General features: G+C 40.3%; 1 protein-coding gene across 1 annotated transcript in view; it reads left to right on the top strand.

Annotated features, from left to right (window-relative positions):
- The first annotated feature begins 4,397 nt into the window (after positions 1-4,397).
- The window catches only part of LOC140479280 (transmembrane protease serine 9-like), a 68,499-nt gene continuing 46,087 nt past the window's right edge, over positions 4,398-26,809 (top strand). Inside the window, exons 1-5 of the mRNA XM_072573246.1 lie at positions 4,398-4,461; positions 4,543-4,687; positions 13,822-13,972; positions 15,795-16,067; positions 19,181-19,373. Coding sequence (XP_072429347.1) covers positions 4,398-4,461; positions 4,543-4,687; positions 13,822-13,972; positions 15,795-16,067; positions 19,181-19,373 — 826 coding nt within the window. The remainder of the gene's footprint in view (positions 4,462-4,542; positions 4,688-13,821; positions 13,973-15,794; positions 16,068-19,180; positions 19,374-26,809) is intronic.

Here is a 26,809-nt window from a genome sequence, read left to right as displayed (position 1 = left end):
GTTCTCAGGACTTGTGGGTGACACTAGGCTTTTTTTTTAAAGATTAGATTTGGTACAGTGTGGAAACAGGCCCTTCAGCCCAACCAGTCCACACCAACCCTCCGAAGAGTAACTCACCCAGACCCATTTCCCTCTGACTAATGCACCTAACACTATTGGACAATTTAGCATGGCCAATTCACCTGAGCTGCATATCTTTGGACTGTGGGAGGAAACCAGAGCACCTGGAGGAAACCCACACAAACACAGGGAGAATGTGCGAACTCCACACAGAGGCTGGAACTGAACCTGGGACCCTAGTGCTGTGAGGCAGCAGTGCTAACTGCTGAGCCACCGTTTGGACAAACCAAACTAGCGATGATATCATGGAGGAGGATCTCCTGCAGTGTGCAACTTATTTGCTTTTAGACCAATATATTGATGAGGAGTTCATGTTCAATATGCCGACTCTCCTGCTCCTTGGGAGTGCCTGATTGGCTGTGCTTTTCCAACAACATATTGATGGGTAAACCAGAGAACAGGAATTAATTAACAACTTTGTTGTGCTGGGTCCCTTAATGAAAAGCAGCCATAATATGACTCATTAAGATGGAGAGTGAAATAATCAAATCCAAAATTAGGGTCCTGAATTCAATAAAGGAAACTATGAGGGTATGAGGCACAAATTGGCAAGGATGGATTGGGGAACCTTACTAAAGGGGTTGATGGCAGATAGGCAACAATATTTAAAGAAAGTGTGCGTGAATTACAACAATTCTTCATTCTTGACTGGCACAAAATTAAAAGAAGAAAGGTGGCCCAATCATAACTTACAAAAGAAATTAGCGATAGCATTCGATCCAAAGTGGAAACATGTAAAATTGTCAGAAACTCAGTAAGCCTTAGGATTGGGAGCTTTTAGAATCCAGCAAAAAAGTTTAATCAAGAGGGAAAACAGAATATGAAAGTAAATTTGCAGGGAACATAGAAATCAGCCATAAAAGCTTCAGGATATATGCGAAGAGAAAAAGATGGGTAGTCACAAATGTAGGTCCCTTACAATCAGAAGACAAATAAATCATAATAGAGAACAAAGAAACAGCAGAAAAATGGAGCACTTTTAAAAAAAATCACTAATGGGAATTGGGTGTCACTGGCTCGTCCCTAATTGCTCTTGAGAAGAAAAGCTGCCTTCTTGAACTGCTGCAGTCCAGATGCTGTGGGTTGAACCAAAATGTTGCTATGGAAGGAATTCCAGGAATTGAACCCCAGCATCAGTGAAGGGATGGCACTATGTTTCCAAATCAGGATGGTGAGTGTTTTGGAGGTGAATTTGCAGATGGTGTATTTGCTGCCTTTGTCCTTCTTGATTGAAGTAGGTTAGGGAGGTGCTGTCTAAGGATCTGGTGAAGTTCTGCAGTATATCTTCTAGATCGTACATACTGCTGCTCCTGAGCATTGTTGATGGAGGGAGTGAATACTTGTACATGTCGTGCCAATCAAGCGGCTGCTTTGTCCTGGATGCTGTCAAGCTCCTTGAGTGTTGTTGGGGCTGCACTCATCCAGGCAAGTGGGGAGTATTCCATCACAGTCCTGACTTGTGCCTTGTGGATGATGGACAGGTTTTGGAGAGTCAGGAATGAGTCATTGCAATACTGAATTTGTAGACTCTGATCTGCTCTCTTAGCTACTGTATTTATGTGGTGAGTCTAATTGGTGAATTTAATGTGATGAGTCGATGGTAACTTCAAATTATGTTCATGGAGATTCAGTGATGGTAACGCCATTAAATTTCAAGGGGTGGTGATTAGATTGTCTTTTATTAGAGATGGGCACTGCCTGGCATTTGTGTGGCATGAATGTTACTTGCCACTTGCCAGCCGAAGCCTAAATAGTTCCAGATCTTGTTGCATTTGAAATGGATTGCTTCAGTATCTGAGGAGTTGTGAATGGTACAGAGCATTGTGACAGTGTTGTGGCTTTAAAGAGGTTATTTTGTCCTGGTTTTCTCGAAGAGAGGTTGGAAGACAGAGATGCCAAGCAGTCTAGGGTAATATAAACAGCTTGGAAGGCCCTGGTTCTTGTTGAACAGCCGGAATGGTTTTGGCCAGCTATCACAGATCAGGGTTTCTGGGTCGTGTCAGAAGCTGTTGGGGTCTCAACAGAGTTGGAAGCTTCAGTGAATGTCTCCTGCTACTACTCTCTCTGAATTTTCTCTTGATATTTTTTCCTCCTGGACTGGAGAACTGCAAGTGAGAATCTGTGTCTGAATTTATCTTTTCGCAAAAGGGTCTATTTATGGGATGTTACTAGATTGAAACAGCTAATTAGTAATAGTTATTGTGTCCAGTGTTTAAATAAATTGTGCTTTGTTTAATGTCAAGTCCTTTGACCAGTTGCATTGCATCTGGAACATGGCATTTTATATCTCCCTTTAAAATAAGCTAACATTACAGTCTAGGCTACCTTCTGAACATATTTTGAGGGAGTCTGGTCTAGTGCATAACAACATTGTGCAAATATGTGAACATCCCCACTTCTGACCTTAAGATTAAGGGAAGGTCATTGATGAAGTAGCTGATGTTGGTGGTGCCTAGAACTCCTGCAGAGGTATCCTGGAGCTGTGATGACTGACCTCTAATAACCACAACCATCAGGTATGACTCCAACCAGTGGAGAGTTTTCTCCCTATACCCATTGATCCCACTTTTGTTTGGGTTTCTTGATACCACACTTTGTTGAATGCTGCCTTGATGTCAAGGGCTGTCATTCTCACCCCACCTCTGGAATTCAGCTCTTTTGTCCATGTTTGAACCAAAGCTGTAATGAGGTCAGGAGCTGAGTGTCCCTGGCAGAATTCAAACACAAAAAAGGTCACAAGTCACCTTGCCAAAATGCTTGAGAATTAACAGTCTAGTGAGGGGAGTGGAATTGAAGGAAATTAGTGTTAGTAAAAAAAACAGTGCTGGGGAAATAATGGTGACAAGTCACCAGAATCTAATAATATACATCCCAGAGTACTAAAGGAAGTGATCCTGGAAATATTTGATGGTCACCTTCCAAAATTCTATAGACTCTGGACCATTTTCTACAGACTGGAGGATAGAAAAATGTAACTTTATTATTTAAAAAGAGAGGGAGGGAGACAACAGAGCATCACAGACCAGTAGCCTAATATAAGTAATGTGGAAAAGGCTAGAGTCTATTACAAAGGAGGTGATAACAGAACATTTGGAAAACATTTATGGGATTGGACAAAGCCAATATGACCTTATGAAAATCAATTTACATTGAACAAATCTAGAGATCTTTGAGGATGTAACTAAAACAATTGGTATCGGACAACCAGAAGGCTTTTGAAGTTTCCTCATTAGAGTTTAGTGGGCAAAATTACAGAACATGGGATATGGGGTTATATATTAGCATGGATCAAGAATTGGTTGACAAACAGGAAGCAGGGAGTGGAAATAAATGTATCATTTTCTGAGTGATAGGCAGTGGCTACTGTGGTACTGCAAGGAACAGCGCAGCTTTCTCATTCAAGAGCTCATGAATCTGTGGAATTCTTTTCCACAGAAGGCTGTATAAACTAAATCACTGAATATATTTGAGAATGGGATAGATAATTTTTTATATTTTGAAGGCATCAATGGGAGTTAGGGAGAAAAAGTAATATACCGTGGAGATGGGGAATCAACCATGATCATAATGAATAGAAAAACAGGCTTAAAGTGTCAAATGGCCTAATTCTGCTCCTGGTTGCTAAGTGTCTTTATTAAAACTTGTATTACTGAATAAGTTGCAAGGCAAGATATCAAGGTTGATGTCATTGATATTTAAAGAGACAGTGGTATTATTGTTTTGAGATGATTGCAGTGCTGCATCGATATCACTGCACTGGTAACGCAGACTTCCAGGCCAATGCAATGGAGACGTGAGTTCAAATCCTGCATAGGTACGTAGTCAAATTCAAGTTCAATAAAAAATTTGGAATTTAAAAAGAAACAGCATAACTAATGGCAACTTTGTATCCATTGTTGAATGTCGTAGAAACCTATACGTTTCAATAGTGTCCATTAGGGAAGGAAATCTGGCCTGGCCTACATTTGACTCCAGACTGACAACAATATGGTTGATCCTTAACTGTCCTCTGTTGTGGACCAACCAGTTCAAAGTAGGTTAGTCATGGTCAACAAATACGAGTCTTACCAGCAATGTGCACATCCTGATTTAATTTCCTTTTAAAACTTTGGCTGTATGCAACAACATAACAACTTTCATTGCAGCTACGTCTGCACAAATAGCAGAGGTGTTGGAAAGGATTCAATGTATTGCTTTATACTTTAGTGAAACCACTTCCTTATGCAAAGACCAGCAGACTATTTTATCAATCTGTTTCCATGGCCAACGTGTACAAAATGCTCAATCCGTTTCATGTGAAGTTACTAACTTTTAAAATATTGCTTTTGACTCTGCATGGCTGTAAGTATCTGACAAGTTCACTAGTAATATTATTCAGTCATTCTATTCCATTAAGTAATTATTAATTAACTTTTTTTGTAGATGTTTGCACAGAAATTATTGGAGGCCATGAGGTTAAACCTCATTCTAGACCATACATGGCATCGATCCAGATGTACAAACAACATATATGTGGAGGAGCTCTGATCTCACCAAGATGGGTACTGACTGCAGCACACTGTAAAATGTAAGTTGATATATTTTCTTTATTCTGTATTATGTGAATATTATTTTCAAGGGAGTATTAAGACTTAACACTACCTGTGGATCACACATGACCAGGGAAGGGTAGTGTCTGGAATTTTTTATCTGACATTTTGGCAAAAATCACTGAAAATGTTTGTTTTAATATGACAACCAATGAGGCAGGGTTCCCAATTGGACACATGATTGGGCATTAATCAAGTGATGCATTATTAGCCTTAGCTTAGTAGCTCATGCGCTCAACCCTCTAGTTTTCTGGGAAGAATTGTTTTGTACATATCATGGACGTTTTCTTGGATCACTGTACTGTTATTATCTGAAGGTCTGTGATCACAAAAAAGTTGGCAGTTTTTATTAAAAATTGCTAGTATTGTTTGGTATGAATCCTAGATTATTTAGGCACTTCTGCATCTGATCAGTTGTTTTGTGTCTGCAGTTATTTGCAGATGTGAAAAATTAGAGAACTTTGATCCCAGATCTTACTTTTCAAGTTGCTTATGTATTTTGTACATTGCAACATTGCCAATCTTGATATCTGAGTAACCATTACTTACTACCTTACATGTTTTTCAAGCTCTACGTAGAACTTGCCTCTGTTGCAATCAATTTTCAATCCATTTCTGAAGAACTCAATGGGCCAAGGGGCCTTTTTTCTATGCTGTGAGACTTCAATGACTATGACTAAGTCTATCTATGTTGTGTCTTTCAAGCTTGTGAATTAATCTCCCCTGTTTCATGCATCAAGAGCTATGCTAAAATATAAATAAGCAATATTCACTGAGCTGGCTACACTCTAAAAGAGTGGAGACAAAGCAAGGCATGTTTGGTTTGGCATGTTCTTGTTGCTGCTGCTCTCCAGCATTGGAACAGATTGGAATATATATTCCAAACAGTTATCATACCATCTTCCTTATGTTTTGACTACTTCTCAGGATTTGCTCAGAAAAACACAATGAATTGGATTGCCTCACAGTGAGGAATGTTAGTACAGAATTTGTGACAATATATAGTCATGCTACATGTATTTGCGGAATACAGGGTTAACGGTAGGGTTCTTAGTAAGGTGGAGGAGCAGAGGGATCTTGGGGTCTATGTTCATAGCTCTTTGAAAGTTGCCACTCAGGTGGATAGAGCTTGTAAGAAGGCCTATGGTGTTTTAGCGTTCATTAGCAGAGGGATTGAATTCAAGAGTCGTGAAGTGATGTTGCAGCTGTATAGGACCTTGGTAAGGCCACATTTGGAATACTGTGTGCAGTTCTGGTTGCCTCATTTTAGGAAAGATGTGGAAGCTTTGGAGAGGGTGCAGAGGAGATTTACCAGGATGTTGCCTGGAATGGAGAGTAGGTCGTACGAGGATAGGTTGAGAGTGCTAGGCCTTTTCTCATTGGAACGGCGAAGGATGAGGGGTGACTTGATAGAGGTTTATAAGATGATCAGGGGAATAGATAGAGTAGACAGTCAGAGACATTTTCCCCGGGTACAACAGAGTGTTACAAGGGGACATAAATTTAAGGTGAAGGGTGGAAGGTATAGGGGGATGTCAGAGGTAGGTTCTTTACCCAGAGAGTATTGGGGGCATGGAATGCGCTGCCTGTGGGAGTGGCAGAGTCAGAATCATTGGTGACCTTTAAGCGGCAATTGGATAGGTACATGGATAGGTGCTTAAGCTAGGACAAATGTTCGGCATAACATCGTGGGCCGAAGGGCCTGTTCTGTGCTGTATTGTTCTATGTTCTATGTTCTATGTTCTATGATGACACCCCTGTTGGCTCATGATCACTCCTGATTACATACTGAGAAAGGTGCCCTCACCATTGGCATCATAGTGAAGCATTCTGGGAAGAGTATCCTTGCTGTCAGTGTCATGGAGAAGCATTCTGGTGCAGTGTCCTGCTAATTGGGAAGAAACAGTTTGGACAAGTGGAAGGACACATCTAATGCCTCCATCATCCCAATGGCAATCTTTGTGTATAACTGCAGCAAGCTATGCTTAAAATTTGGTTTACAAACACCAGGCGTCATGACACTCTGAGGTTCTATCTTTCCCACTGTTGTGAAGGCTGGGTCTGGCCTCAGCATCAGTGAATGATCCAAGTAGGTGCATCGTACCATATCACCTATCCTCCAAAGTCTGAGACCTAAGAACACTGCCTCCCCCCTCTGCAACCAAATATACAACCTCCTGATCCACACATGGTAATCAGTAAGGAAAGGCGACAACACCTTCTCCATAATAATCCTCAAGACCAGGCCCCTCAAGGCTGTGTACTCAACCTTAACTATACTTCTTATACACTCACTACTGTGTGGCCAAATTCAGCTCTAACTTCATTGGCAAAATCTGCTGATGACACAACAGCAGTGGGTTGGATCTTAAATAATTATGAGACAGAGTACAGGAAGAGAGAGAGCTTAGTGATGTAAAGACAATAATCTCTCACTCAAAGTCAGCAAAATGAAGGAGCTGGTCATCAACTTCAGGAAGCAAAGTGGAGGACATGTGCCTGTCTGTACCAATGGTGCTGAGGTTGAGCTGATCGAGAGCTTCAAGTTCCTAGGAATAAATATCACCAACAATCTGTCCTAGCCCATCCTGCTGAAGAAGAAATTTGGCATATTTAAAATTACTCTTACCAATTTTTATAGATGCACTGTAGAAAGCATCCTATCTGGGTGTATCAGAGCTTGGTATCGCAACTGCTCTACCCAAGACCGCAAGAAATTACAGAGAGTTATGAATGCAGTCCAATGCATCACGAAATCCAGCCTTCCTTCCATTGACTCCATCTACACTTCTTGCTGCCTCTGCAAAGCAACCAACATCATCAAAAACCTCTCCTACCCTGGTTATACACTCTGCCATTGGGCAGAAGAATCAAAGATTTGAAAACATGTACCAACAGATACAAGAACAGCTTCTTGCCTGCTGTTATCAGACTTATGAACAAACCTCTTATATAGTAGAGTTGATCTTTCTCTGCACCTTCTCTGTAGCTGTAACATTATATTCTGCATTCTCTTTTGTTACCCTGACATACTTATCTAAGGTATGATTTTTCTGGACAGCATGCAAAACAATAACTTTCACTGTATCTCAGCACTTGATGATAATAAATCAAATCAAATCTAAAGGAAATATCAAGGAAAAACACCTTTGACCCTAAGTCCATCAGGAAGTGGTCAGCATGCAGCATCCTTGAGACTCTGCAGGAAAAGGAGAGGGTGAATCAGGTTGTTCCCTGAACAGACTGTCAAAGTCAATTAGCAGAATGCCTCAAAACCAGAATTTTCCAACAAGCACCAAGACATCACTTGGCTGGTGGTGAGAAATGCACTGCCCATCAGATTCTTCATGCATGCCCGGACTGCCTGTGCCAACGCATGCTGCCCTCAATGTGGCTGCGGGTGGGTAGATTCTGTCACATACCTCCTGCTGGAACGTGCCTTTGCAAAGAAGGTCTGGAGAGAGATTCAGTGATTTTTGTTGAGACCAGTCCCGAGCAGCACCACGATGCAAGACTTACGTTCCACGGGCTGTTCCAGGACACACACACACTGAGACAAACATCAACTGTGCCTAGAGGGCCATCAACTCAGAGAAAGACACTCTTTGGTCTGCCTGAAACTTGTTGGTCTTCCAGAGCAAGGACTTGACCTCAACTGAGTGTTGCAGACTAGCACATCCCAAGGTCCAGAATTACGTGCTGAGGGATGCATTTGAGATTGGAACGCTGCCAGTATTCACAATAGGGAAAGACTACCATCCAAGGTCTTTCTGCTGAAGTACAATAGGGGCTTAGTTCAGTTATCAGACCCTCACTTGCCTCAAATACATACAAATATAGTCCTGTAGAAGTAAGAAATGTATTAGGTTTGTTGGAATTGTTGGCACTGAGCTACACTAGTTATTATGTACATGTGTAAAGATTATATCTTTGAAATAAAGAAGAACAGTGATGTCACAGGAAAACTGAAGTAGTCTTACCCTATCGTGGGAGCAGAGGAGATCACAGCTGTACTGAAGGTGGGCACTGAGGAGGACTTGAGCAGTGAGGTACTTTTGGGCAGTGGTCAGAAATAGGAAGGATGCGGTAACAATGTTGGGGCTGTACTAAAGGCCTCCCAACAGTGGATGTGAGATAGAGGTACAAATATGTAAACAGATTATGGAAAGATGTAGGAGCAACAGAGTGGTGGTGATAGGAGATTTTAGTTTTCCCAACTTGGCCTGGGATTCACTAGGTCTAGATGGAGCAGAATTTGTAAGATGCATCCAGGAGGGTTTTCTGGAGCAGTATGTAAATAGTTCAACTTGGGAAGGGACCATACTGGATCTGGTGTTGGGGAATGAGCCCGGACAGGTGGTTGAAGTTTCAGTAGGAGATTACTTTGGGAATAGTGATCACAATTCTGTAAGTTTTAGAATACTCATGTGCAGAGACGAGAGTGGTCCGAAAGGAAGAGTACTAAATTGGGAGAGGCAAACTCTACCAAAATTCGGCAGGAGCTGGGGAATGTAAATTGTGAGCAGCTGTTTGAAGGGAAATCCACATTTGATATGTGGGAGTCTTTTAAAGAGAGTTTGATTAGAGTGTAGCAGAGAAATGTTCCTGTGAAAATAAGGAGAAATGGCAAGATTAAGGAACCATGAATGACAAGTGAAATTGTGAGACTAGCTAAGAGGAAAAAGAAGACAGACGAAGCTTTGGAAGAACATTGGGAGGAGGTATAGGAGCAATCTGAAACATGGAATTAAGGGGGCTAAAGGGGTTCTCAAAATAACTCATGGACTTCAGTAAGGTGTTTGATAAGGTTCCCCATCATCACCTTTCTCTGATGGAGAAAGTAAAGTCGCATGGGGTCCAGGGTGTAGTAGCTAAATGGATAAGGAACTGGCTGGGCAACGGGAGACAGAGAGTAGTAGTAGAAGGGAGTTTCTCAAAATGGAGAACTGTGACCAGTGGTGTTCCACAGGGATCCGTGCTGGGACGAGTGTTGTTTGTGATATACATAAATGATCTGGAGGAAAGTATAGGTGATCTGATTAGCAAGTTTTCAGTTGACACAAAGATTGGTGGAGTAGCAGATAGTGAAGGGCATTGTCAGAGAATACATCAGAATATAGACAGATTGGAGAGTTGGGCGGAGAAATGGCAGATGGAGTTCAATCCAGACAAATGCAAGATGATGCATTTTGCAAGATCCAATTCAAGAGAGAACTATACAGTAAATGGAAAAGTCCTGGAGAAAATTGATGGGCAGAGAGATCTGGGTGTTCAGGTCCATTGTTCCTTATAGGTGGCAACACAGATCAGTTGAGTGGCCAAGAAGGCATCCGGCATGCTTTCCTTCATCGGACGGGGTACTGAGTACAGGATTTGGCAGGTCATGTTACATGGCCGAACCATGCTTTGGTTCAGCCATGTTTGGAATACCACGTACAGTTCTGGTCACCACATTAACAAAAAGATGTGGATGCTTTGGAGAGAGTGCAGAGGAGGTACACCACGATGTTGCTTGGTATGGAGGGTGCTAGCTATGAAGAGAGGTTGAGTAGATTAGGATTACTTTCATTAGAAAGATGACGGTTGAGGGGGAACCTGACTGAGGTCTACAAAATCATGACAGGTATAGCAGAGTGTATAGCAAAAAGCTTTTTCCCAGAATGGGGGACTCAAATACTAGGGGTCACTAGTTCAAGGTGAGAGGGGAAAAGTTGAAGGGAGATATGTGTGAAACATTCTTCACGCAGAGGGTGGTGGGTGCTTGGAAGCTGTTGCCAACGGAGGTGGCAGAGGAGGGTATGATAGCATCATTTAAGAAGTATCTAGACAGATAAGTGAATGAGCAGGGAGCAGAGAGATACAGATTCGTAGAAAAAAGGCGACAGGTTTAGATAGAGGATTTGCATCATTGCAAGCTTAGAGGGCCAAATAGACTGTTCCTGTACCGTAAATTTCTTTGCTCTTTGTTCAAGCGAGAGAGATGATCGGGAAGTATTAGATGAGATCAGGTAAACATTTAGAATTTTTATTGCTTCTAAAGTCTTTTTGTAGTTTATAGTCAAAAGATTAGATCCTATAGTACCAAGGAACAGGAAAGAATGGCCCGAGGGAAATTGATTTAATTTGACAATAAGTATCATTCAAAAGGTTTAACTTAAAGGTTTAACTTAAAGTATAAGTGATAACATTAAGGAGTGAGTCATGGGTAAGAGAGCTCAAAGTCCCAGTGTGCTCCTCCTGGATTATGTGGGAAGCTGGTTACATTTCCAGTGCCCGGGACCAGCGTGTGTGCAGGAAGTGTCTCCAACTGCAGCTCCTGGAAGGCTTTTATGAGGACTAGACAGGTTTGATATAGGAAGGATATTCCCAGTAGTGGTGGAGTCCAGAACCAGGGGTAATAGTTTAGAATAGTTTAGAGCTGATTCAGTCAGGCTTCAACAAGCCAGACTGACTCAGCATGCCTGACAAATCTATTGGAATTCTTTGGGGCTACAGAAGAAAATGAACAAGCTCGGAGTGTGGGTAAAGAAGTGGCAGATAGAATGAAATGTGGGAATTTGTGAGGTTATGTACTTTGGTCGGAAGAACAGAGATGTCGTTTTTTTTTTAAATGAGGAAAAGCTTCAGAAATCTGAAGCACGAAGGACCTAAGGAATTCTGGTTCAAGATTATCTGAAGGTTAACATGCAGGTTCAGTTGATAGTTAGAAAGACAAATGCAATGTTAGCATTCATTTAACTCGGGCTAGAATACAAGAGCAAACATGTACTCCTGCAGCAGTACAAAGTTCTGGTCAAACCACATTTGGAATATTGCGAGTAATGTTCGATGCCCTATCTAAGGAAGAACATGTTGGTGTTGGAGGGTGTCGTAGAGTCAAGCCCGTACCCATAAAAATGTCTTTTAAATGTTGTAATTGTAACTGCTTCCACCACTTTCTCTGGTAGCTCATTCTATATACACTCTACTCTCTGGTTGTTCCTCAGGTCCCTTTTAAAATCTTTCCCCTCTCACCTTAGACCTAAGGCCTCTGGTTTCGGACTTCCCTGGAGAAGAAGATCGTAGCCATTCATCTTCTCTATGCCCCTCATGATTTTATAAACCTCTATAAGGCCACCCCTCAGCCTCCTACCCTCCAGGGAAAGAAGGCCCAGCTTCTCCTCATAGCTCTAACCTTTCAGACTGGGTAACATCTTCTAAGTCTTTTTTGCATCCTTTCCACTAGCTTTTAATGCTTGCCAAGTTTGAAAAGTTAGGCAGAATCAGTCATTCCATGAATCTGCCTAGAAAAGAAGGTTAGATGGGAAACCCAGACAATCTTGCTACTAATTGGATAGTTAATTTGTAAAATCATTTTCATTTGCCAGATCATGTATCACATATCTCCTCTTCAACTGATTAAAAATATTCAGCACACAGCTCATATTTTAGCTTCTTTTTCTGCCTGGTTTTCCCTATTGCATTGTTCTCTCATTTCCCTGCCTCTTCTTGATAATATTTTCTTAATAAACTTAGAGCATATTATTTTTCTAAACTGTTTCTTCTGAGTACTTTTTTCATCTTCCATCCTTAAATCGTTCAAAACACCATAATTCTCCCCTTTTTCTGCAGCTTCGAGACTTTGACCTTATTTGTATAAATCAATCTGAGCAGAAATCATGCATACCAACTGTTTTTTGAGACAATGCTCCAGACCCAGTGTTATCTGTGAATTTTACAGATTCTATTTGCAATTCTAGTGTGTACTGAGGTCAGGAATGATCATAGCATGCCACTGCATTGTGTAGGTGCACAGAGTTGACTCTGCACAATGTCAGTCTGAAACTTGAAAAGGGGAAGATTCAGAAAAGAAGCCTCTGTAAACTGGACAGAAACCAGGGAGGAGAATGGTTCCATGTCACAGTGACCACCACATAACAATTGTTTTAAACAAACATATTTAGCAACTGGTAGTAATACTTGAAGCTCTACAAGAAATGAAGATAATCCCAAAATTGTAACCACAGTTTTCTAATATTCATTAGATCAGATATTGAGTAAACCAGCAGCTATAAGACCATAAGACCATAAGACATAGGAGTGGAAGTAAGGCCATTCGGCCCATCGAGTCCACTCCGCCATTCAATCATGGCTGCTGGGCGCTTCAACTCCACTTACCCGCATTCTTCCCGTAGCCCTTAATTCCTCGAGACAACAAGAATCTATCAATCTCTGCCTTGAAGACATTTAGCGTTCCGGCCTTCACTGCACTCTGCGGCAATGAATTCCACAGGCCCACCACTCTCTGGCTGAAGAAATGTCTCCGTATTTCTGTTCTGAATTTACCCCCTCTAATTCTAAGGCTGTGTCCACGGGTCCTAGTCTCCTCACCTAAAGGAAACAATTTCCTAGCATCCACCCTTTCCAAGCCATGTATTATCTTGTACGTCTCTATTAAGTCTCCCCTTAATCTTCGAAACTCCAATGAATACAATCCCAGGATCCTCAGCCTTTCCTCATATGTTAGACCTACCATTCCAGGGATCATCCGTGTGAATCTCCGCTGGACATGTTCCAGTGCCAGTATGTCCTTCCTGAGGTGTGGGGACCAAAACTGGCTGGCATTACATCACACTTTCAGAGTTAGAACCTATCAGAGAATTATGGCCAGACTATTTTAAATCTGCTTTCTGAAGCTGATGGATCAGTTGTATTTCAAATTTTCTGGATTAGCATATATGATAGGACCCCCATACAATTTTCAGTCTTCAGTATAACAGGCCGAGTAGTATTTACTGTTAACAAAAGCTGTCCAGAATGAAAGGTTTTCTATTCTCCAAAACTTGTAACTTACCTTAATAAGAATGAAATTCATATAAGATGAATGGCCTTAATTAACTTTGGGATTATTTCACATGGTTATTTCATGTGGTTAGACTACATTTTCACATCATTAGTTTATCGGCAGATTCACGATGGTTGCCTCTACGTATTGCCTCATTATAATATTCTCTAGTAAGATAATGCTACTTTATGCCGATGGAGATAATCAAAAGTAAACTTATACAACAGAACTGGACTTTATTTTAATAAAATGTTTTCTTTAAACTTGAACTACGTTTTCCAATTACAGGCATGGTCAAATGACCCAGTTTCAAGTGGTCCTTGGAGCTCATTCGCTTTCTAAGAAGCAAAAATGGAAAAAGACAATTAATGTGAAAAAGGCATTTCCTCACCCCAAGTTTGATATGCAAACTGCCAAAAATGACATCATGCTGCTTCAGGTACCAAATACTTGGCCAGAGGACTGAAGGATACTTCACAGTGGGCTAAGGGTTAGAACTATCAAGCTGGAACTATAGTGTTGGCCTATACTGGAGGTGGGGGGGGGGGGGGGGGCAAGAGCAGTAAAAACAGAATAGATGTGTGTAAGTTTATTGGCATACAAATTCTATGTCCAAAATGGTACAGAACCTATCATCTAAACCAAGTAAAAAAGGGAGATGTTTAGAGTAGAAATTTAAAATAGAAATTTCTGATTGCTGGAATTTACAGTGTCACCCCACCCTACCCACATCTCAAAAGCACACTACCATTTCAGCAATGAACTCAGAGGCAGAAAGGATGTGAAATTCTGCAGAAACAAACTTCATAATAAAAGGTTACTGTTTTATTAGACTGCCACCTACTGGCACATGTTCTTCATAAAAATGCACAAACAAAAGTAATGAAGGCAAAGAACTGAAATTAAAAGCGCAATGCATTGGAGAAACCCAGCAGGTCTGGTAGCAGCTATGGAGAGAGTTAACATTTCATGTTCAACATGACTTTTCCGCGTTAGAGTAATAAAATACTTGAGCTGAAACTGAAAATGCTGAAAATTCACATCAGAGCAGTGTGAAAGTGTTAAAGAAAATTATTAATATTTCAAACATATCAATGTTTGAATGGTGTGCTTATGTAACATGTTATCTATCCTGAAAACTTTTTATTTTTGCGATAGATAGTCCCCGAGATAATTTTGCCTGTTTGCATTTAAAATGTGCAAATACCAAAAATCTGACAATTTTGTCATTTATGCTAAGGAACAATGCTACAAACTAATAGGAATCAAAGAAGGTTCAAGAGATTTTTGGCAATCTTTTCATAATCTGTTGCTACAGATTGATGAGAGTGCAGTGGAAATTCTGATGCTGGCTGTCATTTATAATCATTTCCAATTTTCACTCGGTTTCCACAGATTTGGGCATTGATTTAATGTTTTAAAAGTTGATAAGTTTACAATATTATATAATGTTGCAAAGGGTCAGAGAAAATAATGGAAGCAGGGTGATTGTACTTATTGGTTAGGTGATAAATAGTGCTTTAAAGGGAGTGTCAAATTTGAGTGATATTCCAGACAGAGCAGCAAAACAATATAATAAAATAAAGTACTGCAGATGCTGGAGATCTGCAGCCAAAACAGAAATTGCTGGAGAAATTCAGCAAGTTTGGCAGCATCTGTGGAAAGACATGTTGAGTTAACTTTTCGAGTCTAGTCACCTTTTGTTAGTATTGAGGAGAATACAGCCTTATTCATCATAAATACACATAAAAAAATTGAAGACCAATATTTATGGTTTGCCCTGTATGCAGTCAAAATAATTTGCAGGGAATATGTCTCCAGTCTGGTAGTATTTAATATGAATTATTTGTCTGCCTTAACTTCTTAATTTTTTGGATCTGTTTTTGATGACAAACTAGAAATTCAATTAGATTTTGCACATTCTTTTGAATAGCTATATTTAATGCTTTCAAATAAATTTTAATGAAACATGGCAGCATACAGGCATAGCCATGGTCATGTAGACACATAACTATGGTCCAAAATCAATTTCTTTTTGTAGTAGCTGAAAAATTCTGAAATCCCTAATTTAAAACCCAGTATTAGGAAGTACAGTTAAAAAAAGGAGAATCCTATTCGATTGTGATCATATAGTGAAGCTCTCAAAATCTTAAAAGATTTAATTGTATAAAAACAAATTCAGTTTAAAGTGTCATAGTTGAACAATGATGTTTGTGCTAAATCTAATAATCCAGTTTATTTTCTATTTTACTTTGGAACAGTTGGCTACTAAAGCTAATTTGAACAAGTATGTGAAAAGCCTAAAGCTGCCTGAATCAACAGAAGATGTCAAAGCAGGAACAGTTTGTACTGTTGCAGGATGGGGATCAACTGACCCAAATGTCTTGAAAGCATCAGATACCCTCAGGGAAGTAGACATAACCGTCATTGACAGGAAAGTTTGCAACAGCAAAGCATACTACGGCCATGATCCTACCATAACAAAGGACATGCTATGTGCTGGAGATAATAAAGCTCGAAAGGATTCATGTGCAGTAAGTTGCAGTTCTCCAAATTAAGATGAAACACTTAGAGTTTCAATGTGCAGAAGTGGTTATACATGTTGTCAATGAGCTGTTAAATAGTGTTGTAAAGGAGGTTCCAAATTAATGAATGATATCCTCACAGAGCAGCAATGCAACCTTATGCAACAATGAATACCCATGAAAAGAATTGAAATCTAATATCTACTGTTTATTTTTGCTTTGTCCTTTGTTCAAGCGTAAAATTAATCAAAGACAGACTGTTAGTTGTTTTTTTTAAGTAAAGATTTTATTAGCTGGAGTTTTTCACTATTATTAACATAGAGAGCAATGTTTAGCGATTGTATTTGAAAGATTAGGAGCTGCTATCCAAGAATGCTCTACCCTATCAAATGCAGTATCTTAACTGCCCATTCCAATTGATTAAATTATGTGAGGTTCCTGCACTTGTCTAAAAGATACAAACTAAACCCATCAAACAAGCTACATCTTGTCCATTCCAAAATCATCCTTTTACTGGAGTGATAAATCTGAATAACTGTCAGCCAACTAGAACTGGAAATTAGTTAACCAGAGTTAGAGTCTCATTTCTTCAGATTTGAATTAATACTGGATTAAAAAAAAAGAAATTTATCTTTCTTTTCATCTCCCTTATTTCTACTCCTTCATCTAATCTTTCCTTTTTGTCTTTATTTTGTTTTCTGTGACTAATTTGACATTAAATTCAATATTCTAACTGCCACTTTGTGGCTGTGATTTGTCACTGTCTACTGAAAATTCTTCATTCTGATTGGATAAAGAGATATTGCTTGCATTATTCACACAAGTCTAGGTCCCCAGGTAAATGCAAATTCCAATGCAAAGCCAATGGAAAGGTCATATGGAAAGTCTCAAGATAATAAATAGCTAACCACAAAACCCAGCTCATTATGGTGTTGAACAATGCGTCATGAATTTAAAGAATGCCTTGATATGGATGTGTTTCAAAATAAAACTTCTTAGAATTTATTCCATTCTAAACATAAAGATAAAAATTTACATGCCGGATTTAAAGTACCAAACGTGGCCACCTGTATTGTGTCCAATTCATACGCTGGACTAGATTTTCTCTGGACAGAGTGAGAGTTGCTTTTTCTCTTCAGGAAGCTATCAATAAATGATTGCTTTGAAAAAGATTTTTCATCATCTTATGTTACAATAGGGCTCATTGGTGAGGGGCCAGGAAGGTATAGGCGGGCCATGAGAGGCCATGAATTGGTATGATGGGAGCGGGCGAGGAATAGCTAGTGGATTAGAACTTGGAATAGCACAGCAAGGAACAGACCCTTAAGCCCACCATGTCTGTGCCAACTATGAAGGGGGAAGAGGAAGGATAGCGATATAGTGGCTCAGTGGTTAGCACTGTTACCTCACAGCACCAAGGACCAAGGTTCAGTTCATGGTAACTGTCTGCTTGGAGTTTGCATGTTCTTCATGTGTCTATGTGGGTTTCTGCTGGGTACTCTGGTTTCCTCCCACTGTCCAAAAATGTTCAGGTTAGGTGGATTGGCAAAACTAAATTGTCCTGTATTGGCCAGGAATGTGCAAGTTAGAATAGAATCCCTACAGTGTGGAAACAGGCAGTTCAGCTCGATTGATCCACGCCGATCCTCCAAACAGCAGACCCATTCTCCCTACACTATCCTTATAACCCTGAAGGTTTTCACATAGCAAACCCATCGAGCCTGTACATTCCTAAAATACTATGAGTAATTTAGCATGGTCAATCCACATAACGTACACATCTTTGGACTGTGGGAGAAAACCAGAGCATCCAGCAGAAACCCGGCAGACATGGGGACAACGTGCAAGCTCCACACAGACAGTTGCCCAAGGGTGGAATGGACGCTAGTTGGGATAACCATGTTAAATGTTGGGTTGTGGGAATGGGGTGGGATTTGAGTCCGGATGGGATGTTTTTCAGAGGGTCAGTGCAGACTTGATGGGCCATACGCCTCTTTCTACACTGTAGGGACTTTAATGTTCTTTGCATTGGTGTCATTATTACAAATGGGACAAAGTCTCAGACCACCAATGTGGGTCGTTTGAATAGACTATTTTGGCATCAAACAACCCTTGTAAGTAGCTCAAACCTCTTTCCAATATTGGCAGGCCTGGCTTCAGTTAGCACTGCTACCTCCTCTCTTCCACCCATCTTCCCACACCTCCAGCTCCATCCCAGTACCTCCACATCAGAAATCTGATTTCTAACACTTTCTTTGGAAGTGGCAGGTCGAGATGGGAAATATCCAGACACCCACCTCTCCATTGCAGATCCAACTCTACCTGCTCATATACTAAAGAAATAAATCTACACCTGTTTTAATTTAATACACAATAATTATGATCATAAAGAATTGATGTACTGTCTCAAATATTTATGGAGCCATCTTGGTAGTTTGAGGAATCCCACAGAATCCAGGCAAGGTCCTGATAAAGGAAAAGGTCAGACCTCTTTATAATTTTGTTCTCCCATTTCCCAATTGGCATTGAGGAAAGTTAATAGAAAGTCACTTCTCGGCTGAAAGTGCAGCGGCAGAAGGCTCAAGCTGGACATCGATGTGGGAATTACCCACTGAATCAAGAACAGGATGCAGTGGAAGGTTTGTTTTGGCTGGTGAGGTTGAATCGGGACATGGCATAGGCTGGCCAGTGGAAGATGTGGCAAGATGGCCGATCATGGCAGAGGGCAAGTCGTCAACAGAAGGTAAACTGCTGGCAGCACTCTCCAGTAATGTAGAACCAGTCAGTGATTGGCCAGCAGCTCTTCAAGCTGAGAAACGAATCCCCCCACCAAAGATATTGAGAACACTGCCTGAACCAGGAAAGTTCCTGATTTGCAGTAGATCAGGTTGTGGGGGTCTCCAGAATAGTTCTGGTGAGATTGACACCAGATAGGTAGATAGGCCCACTGCCAACAATTCAATTCTGCCTTTAATTTTTTTTTCTCCAAATACTGCCTTTCTGTTTTAATTTCAAATTTCCAGCATCTACATGTTATTTTACTTTTGACACATCCATGTCAGTCGGATTAAATACTTTTCAGATGTATTCTTAATCAATCGCATTATGTATATTTGTTGCAGGGAGATTCTGGTGGGCCATTAATATGTATGATGCAAAACAAGGCTGCTGAGTACAAGGGCATTGTTTCAGCTGGCAAAGAATGTGGAGAACCTACCAAGCCTGGCATATACACTCGTTTATCCAAGAAATACCTCAACTGGATCAAAAAACTTACCAGAATTAAAAACTATAACCTGACAAAAAATCAAAGCTGTGGATAATTTGCAATGGCTTTCCTGAGCAGCTGGGTTTTTTTTTATTGTGTTTTATATATTGTTGTAGATGAATTCTAAAAATTGTATCAGAAAATGCTTCAGAACAGTTGATATGTACAGCATTTTGAATAATTAAACTATTGTATTCCACTAATTTTGATATTTTTGGTATAGCCTGTTGATTCCATCTGATATAAATATAGGATAGCAGGAACACAGAACCAAAGGAACAGGAATGAACCATTGAGCCTGCCTGGCCATTTAATACCATCATAGTTAATTAAATTGTTAATGGCTTTTACTCGCGCTATCTGCATAGTCCTTTACATCACAGACTTCTGATTACCAATCAGTCACTGCATGAAACATACTGAAAGACTGGGCTTCCACAGAATTCAGGGTAGAGAATTCAAAAGATTCACAATCATCAAAACTTTTAAAGGGCTGTTAACTCAAAGAGTTTTACTACAGTTGTTCCACTTGCGGTTAACGTGCAATAAGGGTGTAGTCAAAGCATCCCACTTTTAATAAGGTCACATTGGATATGTTACTGCAAGATGGGTAACAAAGGAGGGTCATTCTGTACAGTTCCAGAGATGGTCCACCTATAAAATGCCACATGCAAACTAGATAGATGCAATCATTTCAATGAACCACTGCAGTTTGTAGAACTGGGCAGAAAATGAGAAGTTCAAAAGCATCAGATGAAATGTGAAGGAAAATGTACTCTTCTTTCTACAAATAAAGGACCCAATAAATGCTCATTTATTTAACTTGAAAGAAACAATCTCATGCAGTATTTTGCAGGCCATCAAAAATATATCTTAAGATTTAGGAGACAGTAATTAGTAGAGTGGCATTGCTCAATGAGAATGGAAAAGCTAGATCATGCTGATTAGAGCATCGGACATCTCTTTGATCTACATGTAAGCAGCCTATTGCCTAAAATTGCAGTGATAGCAAAGAATGAGCCAGCATTGTGGAAGGATAATGGTCTCCATTATTAGCCTAGCCATTTCTATTTGGCAATTTGAATTGGCCTCATAAATCTTTCAAATATATTTCAAAGGAAGATATGTTTATAAGATACCAAGCAAAAATGCCATGACAAAAGATCTAACCTTTTCCTATGGTCCTTCTCTTGCTTCCATTCCAAACAGGTGCTGAAGTCTAAAGGAGTAAACACTGTACAAATCACGCCAATACAAGAGAAAGATACTGCAGAAGCTGGAAATCTACAATAAAAATAATATGTGCTGGAAATAAACAGCATTTCTCCACAGAATCTGTGAAAAGTAACAGGGTTAATATTTCAGGTCAAAATGCTGGGTGGAATTTTCCATTGCCTTGAGTAGTGTGGGCAATGGCAGGGAAGTTGGGAAAATGCAGCAAAAATGGAAAACTTAGATTCTCTGCATCAAGAAAAAGATTTCAATCTTCCTTTTAATAGTAAATGGCAAGTTCAGAATTTCACAAATGCGTGAACAACTATCTTATTCCCAGATTCCATTATTAGCTAAATTCAGCTCAGTTCTATGCTGAAAATTCTCCTCTCATTCCCTAAAAACTGAAGTGCAATTCCCAATATGAAAGTCAGAGTGGTTACCTGGAGGCAGCAGTACATCACCTGCTTTCCTGGGCCTTCAGTTAACCCCATCATCACCACAAGCTCTCTGCATGCTTAGTCAACAAACTCCTCTTCCACCCTTTGACCATGCAAGTGGGTATTGCCAAACCACCAGCCTTATTAGATCATCATGGTTGCTTACAGAACAATTCACACAACATTTTAGCCCTTCAAGATTTCACTTTGAAACTCAGTGGCTGTTATGAGTTGCTTGCTTCCGCTGGGTCATTTTGCACACAGGGTCACACCAGCATCTTATGAATTCACTCAGGATGCATCTAATGGCTCATTTCTTCACACTTATTAACTCTGCACTTCCTTCAAGGCTGCCAGTGTTTTTGGCTTGCATTTCTTTTAATGTACTGGAAGAGGCAGCAAATTGTTATAGTTTAGAGTGTTAAACTGTCAAGGGAGCAGAGATTTTGCTCATTGGCACCTTGCTACATTACCATCATCACACCGACCTCATCTGCTAGCAGCTAATCAACAAACATACTGCATGTGCTTCAAGCCAATGCCCACGCATGAAAGTGAAAAGGGACCAGTCCTTACTGGGGTGGAGGGGCAACGTGGTCAGTCAAAGACAACCATTGCAGTCAGTCACAGGCTTCATTCTATTCCAGTTCAGGAGTTTGGCCAACCTCAATGCTGCAGGTCAGGTGCAATCAGTCCAGTTATCTGCAATATTACATGCAATAGTGAGTTGTAGTTCATGAGCATTGGTGGTGAGCCTTCATGAGCCTTCTGTGAGGAGAGACTTAGAGAGAGTGATGGCCCTGTGAGTGTGAGGTAGCAGACAAATAGTGTCATTTTCTCTTGAGAAGTGCAGAAGATCATTAACATTCTTCCTGCCCTGCTGTGCCTTGCATTTCACCCATGCTATTGTCTCAGGCCAGGCTGACTGAGGTTGGTGGTATGGCACCAGAGATGAAGAATGGAAGATTGTGTGAGAAAGGTCAGCATGGGTCATAGTAAACAATTGTCATGAAACAGTCTCAGAAAAACACAACCAAAAATGGGAAACTTTAGGGCATTACTCCACAGTCTCTTTTCTCCACAAATTCTCCTGAGTTGCTCTCGGTGGTTATTTGACTACTTTTAATCAAATCTGAGGCTTCATTGAGGCTAATACACATTGCAATGAGTGGAAATTAAAATTAGACAGCTTCTTTTTTTGGCAATGAATCTGCTAAGTCATTTTACTGCCCAAACAGCACAAAACCTTGATGATAAACTCAATTCTGAATTGAGAAAGAGATGGAATAAATGGGACAAGATGACTACGCCCATATCTAAATTGGACATATACAGTATCAGTATATTACAAAAGACAAGTTCCCAATCTCATGAAATCTGTTATACACTTCATGAGAAATCAACTAATTGAAATATATAAATATTTTTGATATTGTTCATCCAACATTAGTTTTCTCATTTTTTGTTAAATATTGGTATGATTATCAAAGAGTCTGGATTTGTTGGGATGAATATTTTGCTTTGATTTATTTGTTCCCAGTTCCTTTCTAATATTCCCAAATAACCAGGTTCTCACACTGTGGATGTATACACTGCATTCAGTTGGTTGCAATAATTATGATCTTCGAATAAATTTGGTAATAGACAGTCATGTAATGCACTTTGCACTGATAAGAAGTACTTCTACCTTTTCATTGATGTACAATGTGGATTATATTCATTATGTCGTTTACTTTTGGAGTTAATTTCAGGATTGATGTTTTACACACATTAGATATCAAGGAACCATGACTTTTGAGACATGTTCAAGATCATTAGCATACGAGTGACTGACCACATCCTTTAAAGAGGTTAACAATAAAGAGCGTACTCACTCACTTAGTCTTCACTCAAACACTTAGAGGTGGAAATGTCATTCTCAACTCTGTTTGGAAGATTTGGTTCTATTTGTCATAATACAAATTACACATTTGTATTTTTTGCATATTTGAATATTTGTAATTACCTTCCTAAGTGTGAACCTTATGAAAATCACAAATAAGGTAAATTCATATAAAGTGCTGAGAATTTCCAAAATTTTACCCATTTGTTTCATTTAAAGTATACATTAGCATAGTGTATGGTTGGTATAATATTTCTAAAATCTAAGAGATTACATAATAGGCAGTTCATAACATATTTTGCACTGAAGTAATGGGTTTTTCATTTTATTTTACTGCCCAATATGTCTTGTAGTTAGCTGTTAATGTACCAAACTGAAAGTATTTTATCGTTTAGCAAACCGTTTGATGCCATATAGGATAGGGAATAAATTTTAAAAAGGGTAATAAATACTGGCCCAGTCTTTGATGCCCACAGCCTTAGGGTGGCACAATTGCAATGAGCTGGAGCATTGTTTGTAAAGTGTAAATCTAGCTTTTTGAGCTAGTCTGGGTATTTCTCCATGGTCAGTTAGTTGGTGAAGGGGAATTGATACAAATCTACAAACCTAGAATTACTTTAATCAGATAATGTTTTTGAGGATTTGTCTATTCTACTTATATATTTATGGTAATTAATTAAATTGTCAAACATATGAAGTTTTGATTTTGATGTTAATGTAACTAATGTCGATTTTTACCCTGCTGAGTATATTTTACTGAGTTCATTAAAGTTTGAGTTTAGGAATTGACAATCGTGACTTAGTTTGACTTATTTCCAGGGAAGGTGGCCAAGGCCAGCATTTGTTGCCAATCCCTTACTAGTCAGGAACTGATTGGCTTGCTTGGCCATTTCACAGGGCAGTTAAGAGTCAACCACATTGCTGTGGGTCTATAGGTGTGTACTCACATTAGGTCAGGCCAGATGAGGATGGTAGATTTCTATCTCTGAAGGGCGTTAGTGAAAATTTTGCATTTTTACAATAACATTACCATTAGCTTCACATTACAGGTTGACTAATTGACGTTAAATGCCACCAGATGCCATGATTTGATTTCCAAGTATGGTGACGGAGAGCACGAGGGGGCATAGCTTTAAATTGAGGGGTGATAGATATAGGACAAATGTCCGAAGTAGTTTATTTACTCAGAGAATAGTAAGGGTATGGAATGCTTAGCCTGCAATAGCAGTAGATTCGCCAACTTTAAGTACATTTAAATTGTCATTGGACAAGCATATGGACGTACATGGAATAGTGTAGGTTAGATGGGCTTCAGATTGGTATGGCAGGTCGGCGCAACATCGAGGGCCGAAGGGTCTATACTGTGTTGTAATGTTCTATGCTCTATGAACCTGTTTGACAGAGCTGTAGCCACGGTCTCTGCATTATTAATATGATATAGCCACTGTGTTACTGTCCCATGTAATTTATAGAATAACCCTGGAAAATTGAACATTTCGTAAAAGTTCAAATGTTCAGTCACATTCTTGTGTGCAGGACACCTGATCTCTGATATGCAAATTAGTTCTATATTACAAGCTGAGTTATATTTTGTGAACCTGTGGGAGGAGCTGGCTGAGGAGCAGGGGATGGGTAGGAAGGAGGAGTGAGGAAGGTCTTCTTTTGTAATTACATTCATTACATGTTGAAGCGCAGATAAAATGCCAAATTGTACTGACCTATAGATAGGAGGTTGGGGTGGCATGGTGGCTCAGTGGTTAGCACTGCTGGATCACAGCACCAGGCACCTGGGTTTGATTTCAGCCTCAGGCGAATGTCTGAATGGAGTTCATTTATCCTGTGTCTGCATGGTGCTCCGGTTTCCTCCCACAATCCAAAGGTGTGCAGGTTAGGTGAATTGGCCATATTAAATTGCCCATAGTTTTCAGAGATGTGTAGGTTAAGTGCTTTAATCAAGGGTAAATATAGGGTAGGGGAGTGGGTCTGGATGGGTTACTCTTTGGAAGGTCGGTATTTACGTGTTGGGCCAAAGACCCTGCTTCCACATTGTAGGGATTCTAATTTGAATTCTAAAGGTTCTGGTCCCTAATAGGACTTCCCAGATTTCGGCATCAGGATGTAATTTTTCAAAGTGCACCCAGACTTTACTCTAGCCTCAACTGCAGAAATATGAAAGGTCATCTGAGGACTTTCACTCATCACCCCAAAGCATGCTGGAGATGTCTGTGACATGTTGTGAAAATGCCCCACTCTTCAATGATGCTGCCCTTGGGATGCTCCTTCAGTGTGAGAATGCGTGTGTTTCCCACAGATGGCAACAAGAGGTCATCTCGGGTCACTGAAGGAGTCTAAACAGTGGTAGCTGCAGAGACCAGTACCTAGAAACTGGAGTAGAGCCTGGATACACTGCCACAAAAGGATGGCTGGTCTGCTGTGCAACACCAGAGTCAGTCCCATTATCCCTCAATACCTCTTGCTCCTGTGAGTGTCAGTTTGCAATAGTCAGTTTGACACTGCAGAAGGCAAGATTGGGTGCCAGATATCTCCATCAGGTACCTCATATATGGTCAATGTGTCATTTCATTGCAGCTACCAATGTAGCACTACTTACACCAGAGTGCTTCTGCTTTTCACACATCTGATAGGGTTCACAATTGAAACCAAAAAGGAACTCTCACATTTAGCAGCTCCTGCACCACCAACTTACTGACCGCTCAGCACAACAAGGGTAATCTGCACATCTGACAGCTCCTCACCAAATGCTTGCATGGAGCAAGAACACAATAACAGAATGTATCTTTTGATTGAGAACTTCACAAGGCTATTGGGCGCACACATCCGTAGGTCCCAACTCTTTGGCCACATTGGGCCACCTTTCACTCAGAGCCTGTTAAGATTAGATTCCCTACTGTATGGAAGCAGGTCATTTGGGCCAACAAGTCCACACCGACCCTCTGAAGAGTAACCCACCAAGACCCATTCACCTACCCTATATTTACCCCTGACTAATGCACCTAACACTATGGGCAATTTAGCATGGCCAATTCACCTGACCTGCACTTCTTTGGATTGAGAGAGGAAACCAGAGCACCCAGCAGAAACCCACGTAGACATAGTGAGAATGTGCAAACTCCACACAGACAGTTGTCCGAACCCAGGTACCTGGCACTGTGAGGCAGCAGTGCTAACCATTGAGCCACTGTGCTGCCCACCTTTTGCAAATGGAGGCAAACCTCCCCATATCACATTCTCTCCATCATGGGTATCACAAACAGACAATCACAGCTCTGGGGATTCACATCTCCATCTGTATCTATCAATGTAGGCAAAGTACTCATGTTTCTTAATGTTTGTCTTCTTCAGGAGAAAAACATGCACAACCAGCATGAACAACCACAGGTGGTTTGTGGAGGGTGAGGGGGGTGGGGAGGTGTTTAATGATGTCTGACATAAGGGTCCTGACCAAAATCTAGAAGGAGGTAGATGAGCAAGGCAAATGGGCCTGTGCTGAAAGGGAGATTGGAAATGTGCAGCCATCAAACAGCTTCTACCAGCTGCACATCAAACATCAATATGTTCGTGAATTAAAAACTGAAAATTCTGGAGAAACTCTAATTGTTTGGAGAGAGAAATAGAGTCAATACCACAATTTATACACAAGTCAAAACATTAACTTTGCTTCTCTTTTTACAGATGCTGCCAGACCGATTGAATTTCTCAAACATTTTCATAATTTTATTTCAGATTTCCAGCATCCATAATATTTTGCTTTTATTTAATGTGTTAATGAAACCTTGGTAAGGATGGTGTCCCATAGCACTTAGAGATATTTATGCTTGAATCTACAGCCTCCAGATCCTACTCCAGAACATAGTCTACATAAGGGGCACCCCAGTCCCTCACCTAAGCTTTGCCAATTCCACAAAGCACAGAGTTCTTTGCTCTTTAT

Source organism: Chiloscyllium punctatum, chromosome 1 (genome assembly GCF_047496795.1).
Source record: "Chiloscyllium punctatum isolate Juve2018m chromosome 1, sChiPun1.3, whole genome shotgun sequence".
Classification (NCBI taxonomy): domain Eukaryota; kingdom Metazoa; phylum Chordata; class Chondrichthyes; order Orectolobiformes; family Hemiscylliidae; genus Chiloscyllium; species Chiloscyllium punctatum.
This window is presented reverse-complemented; position numbering and strand designations above follow the sequence as displayed.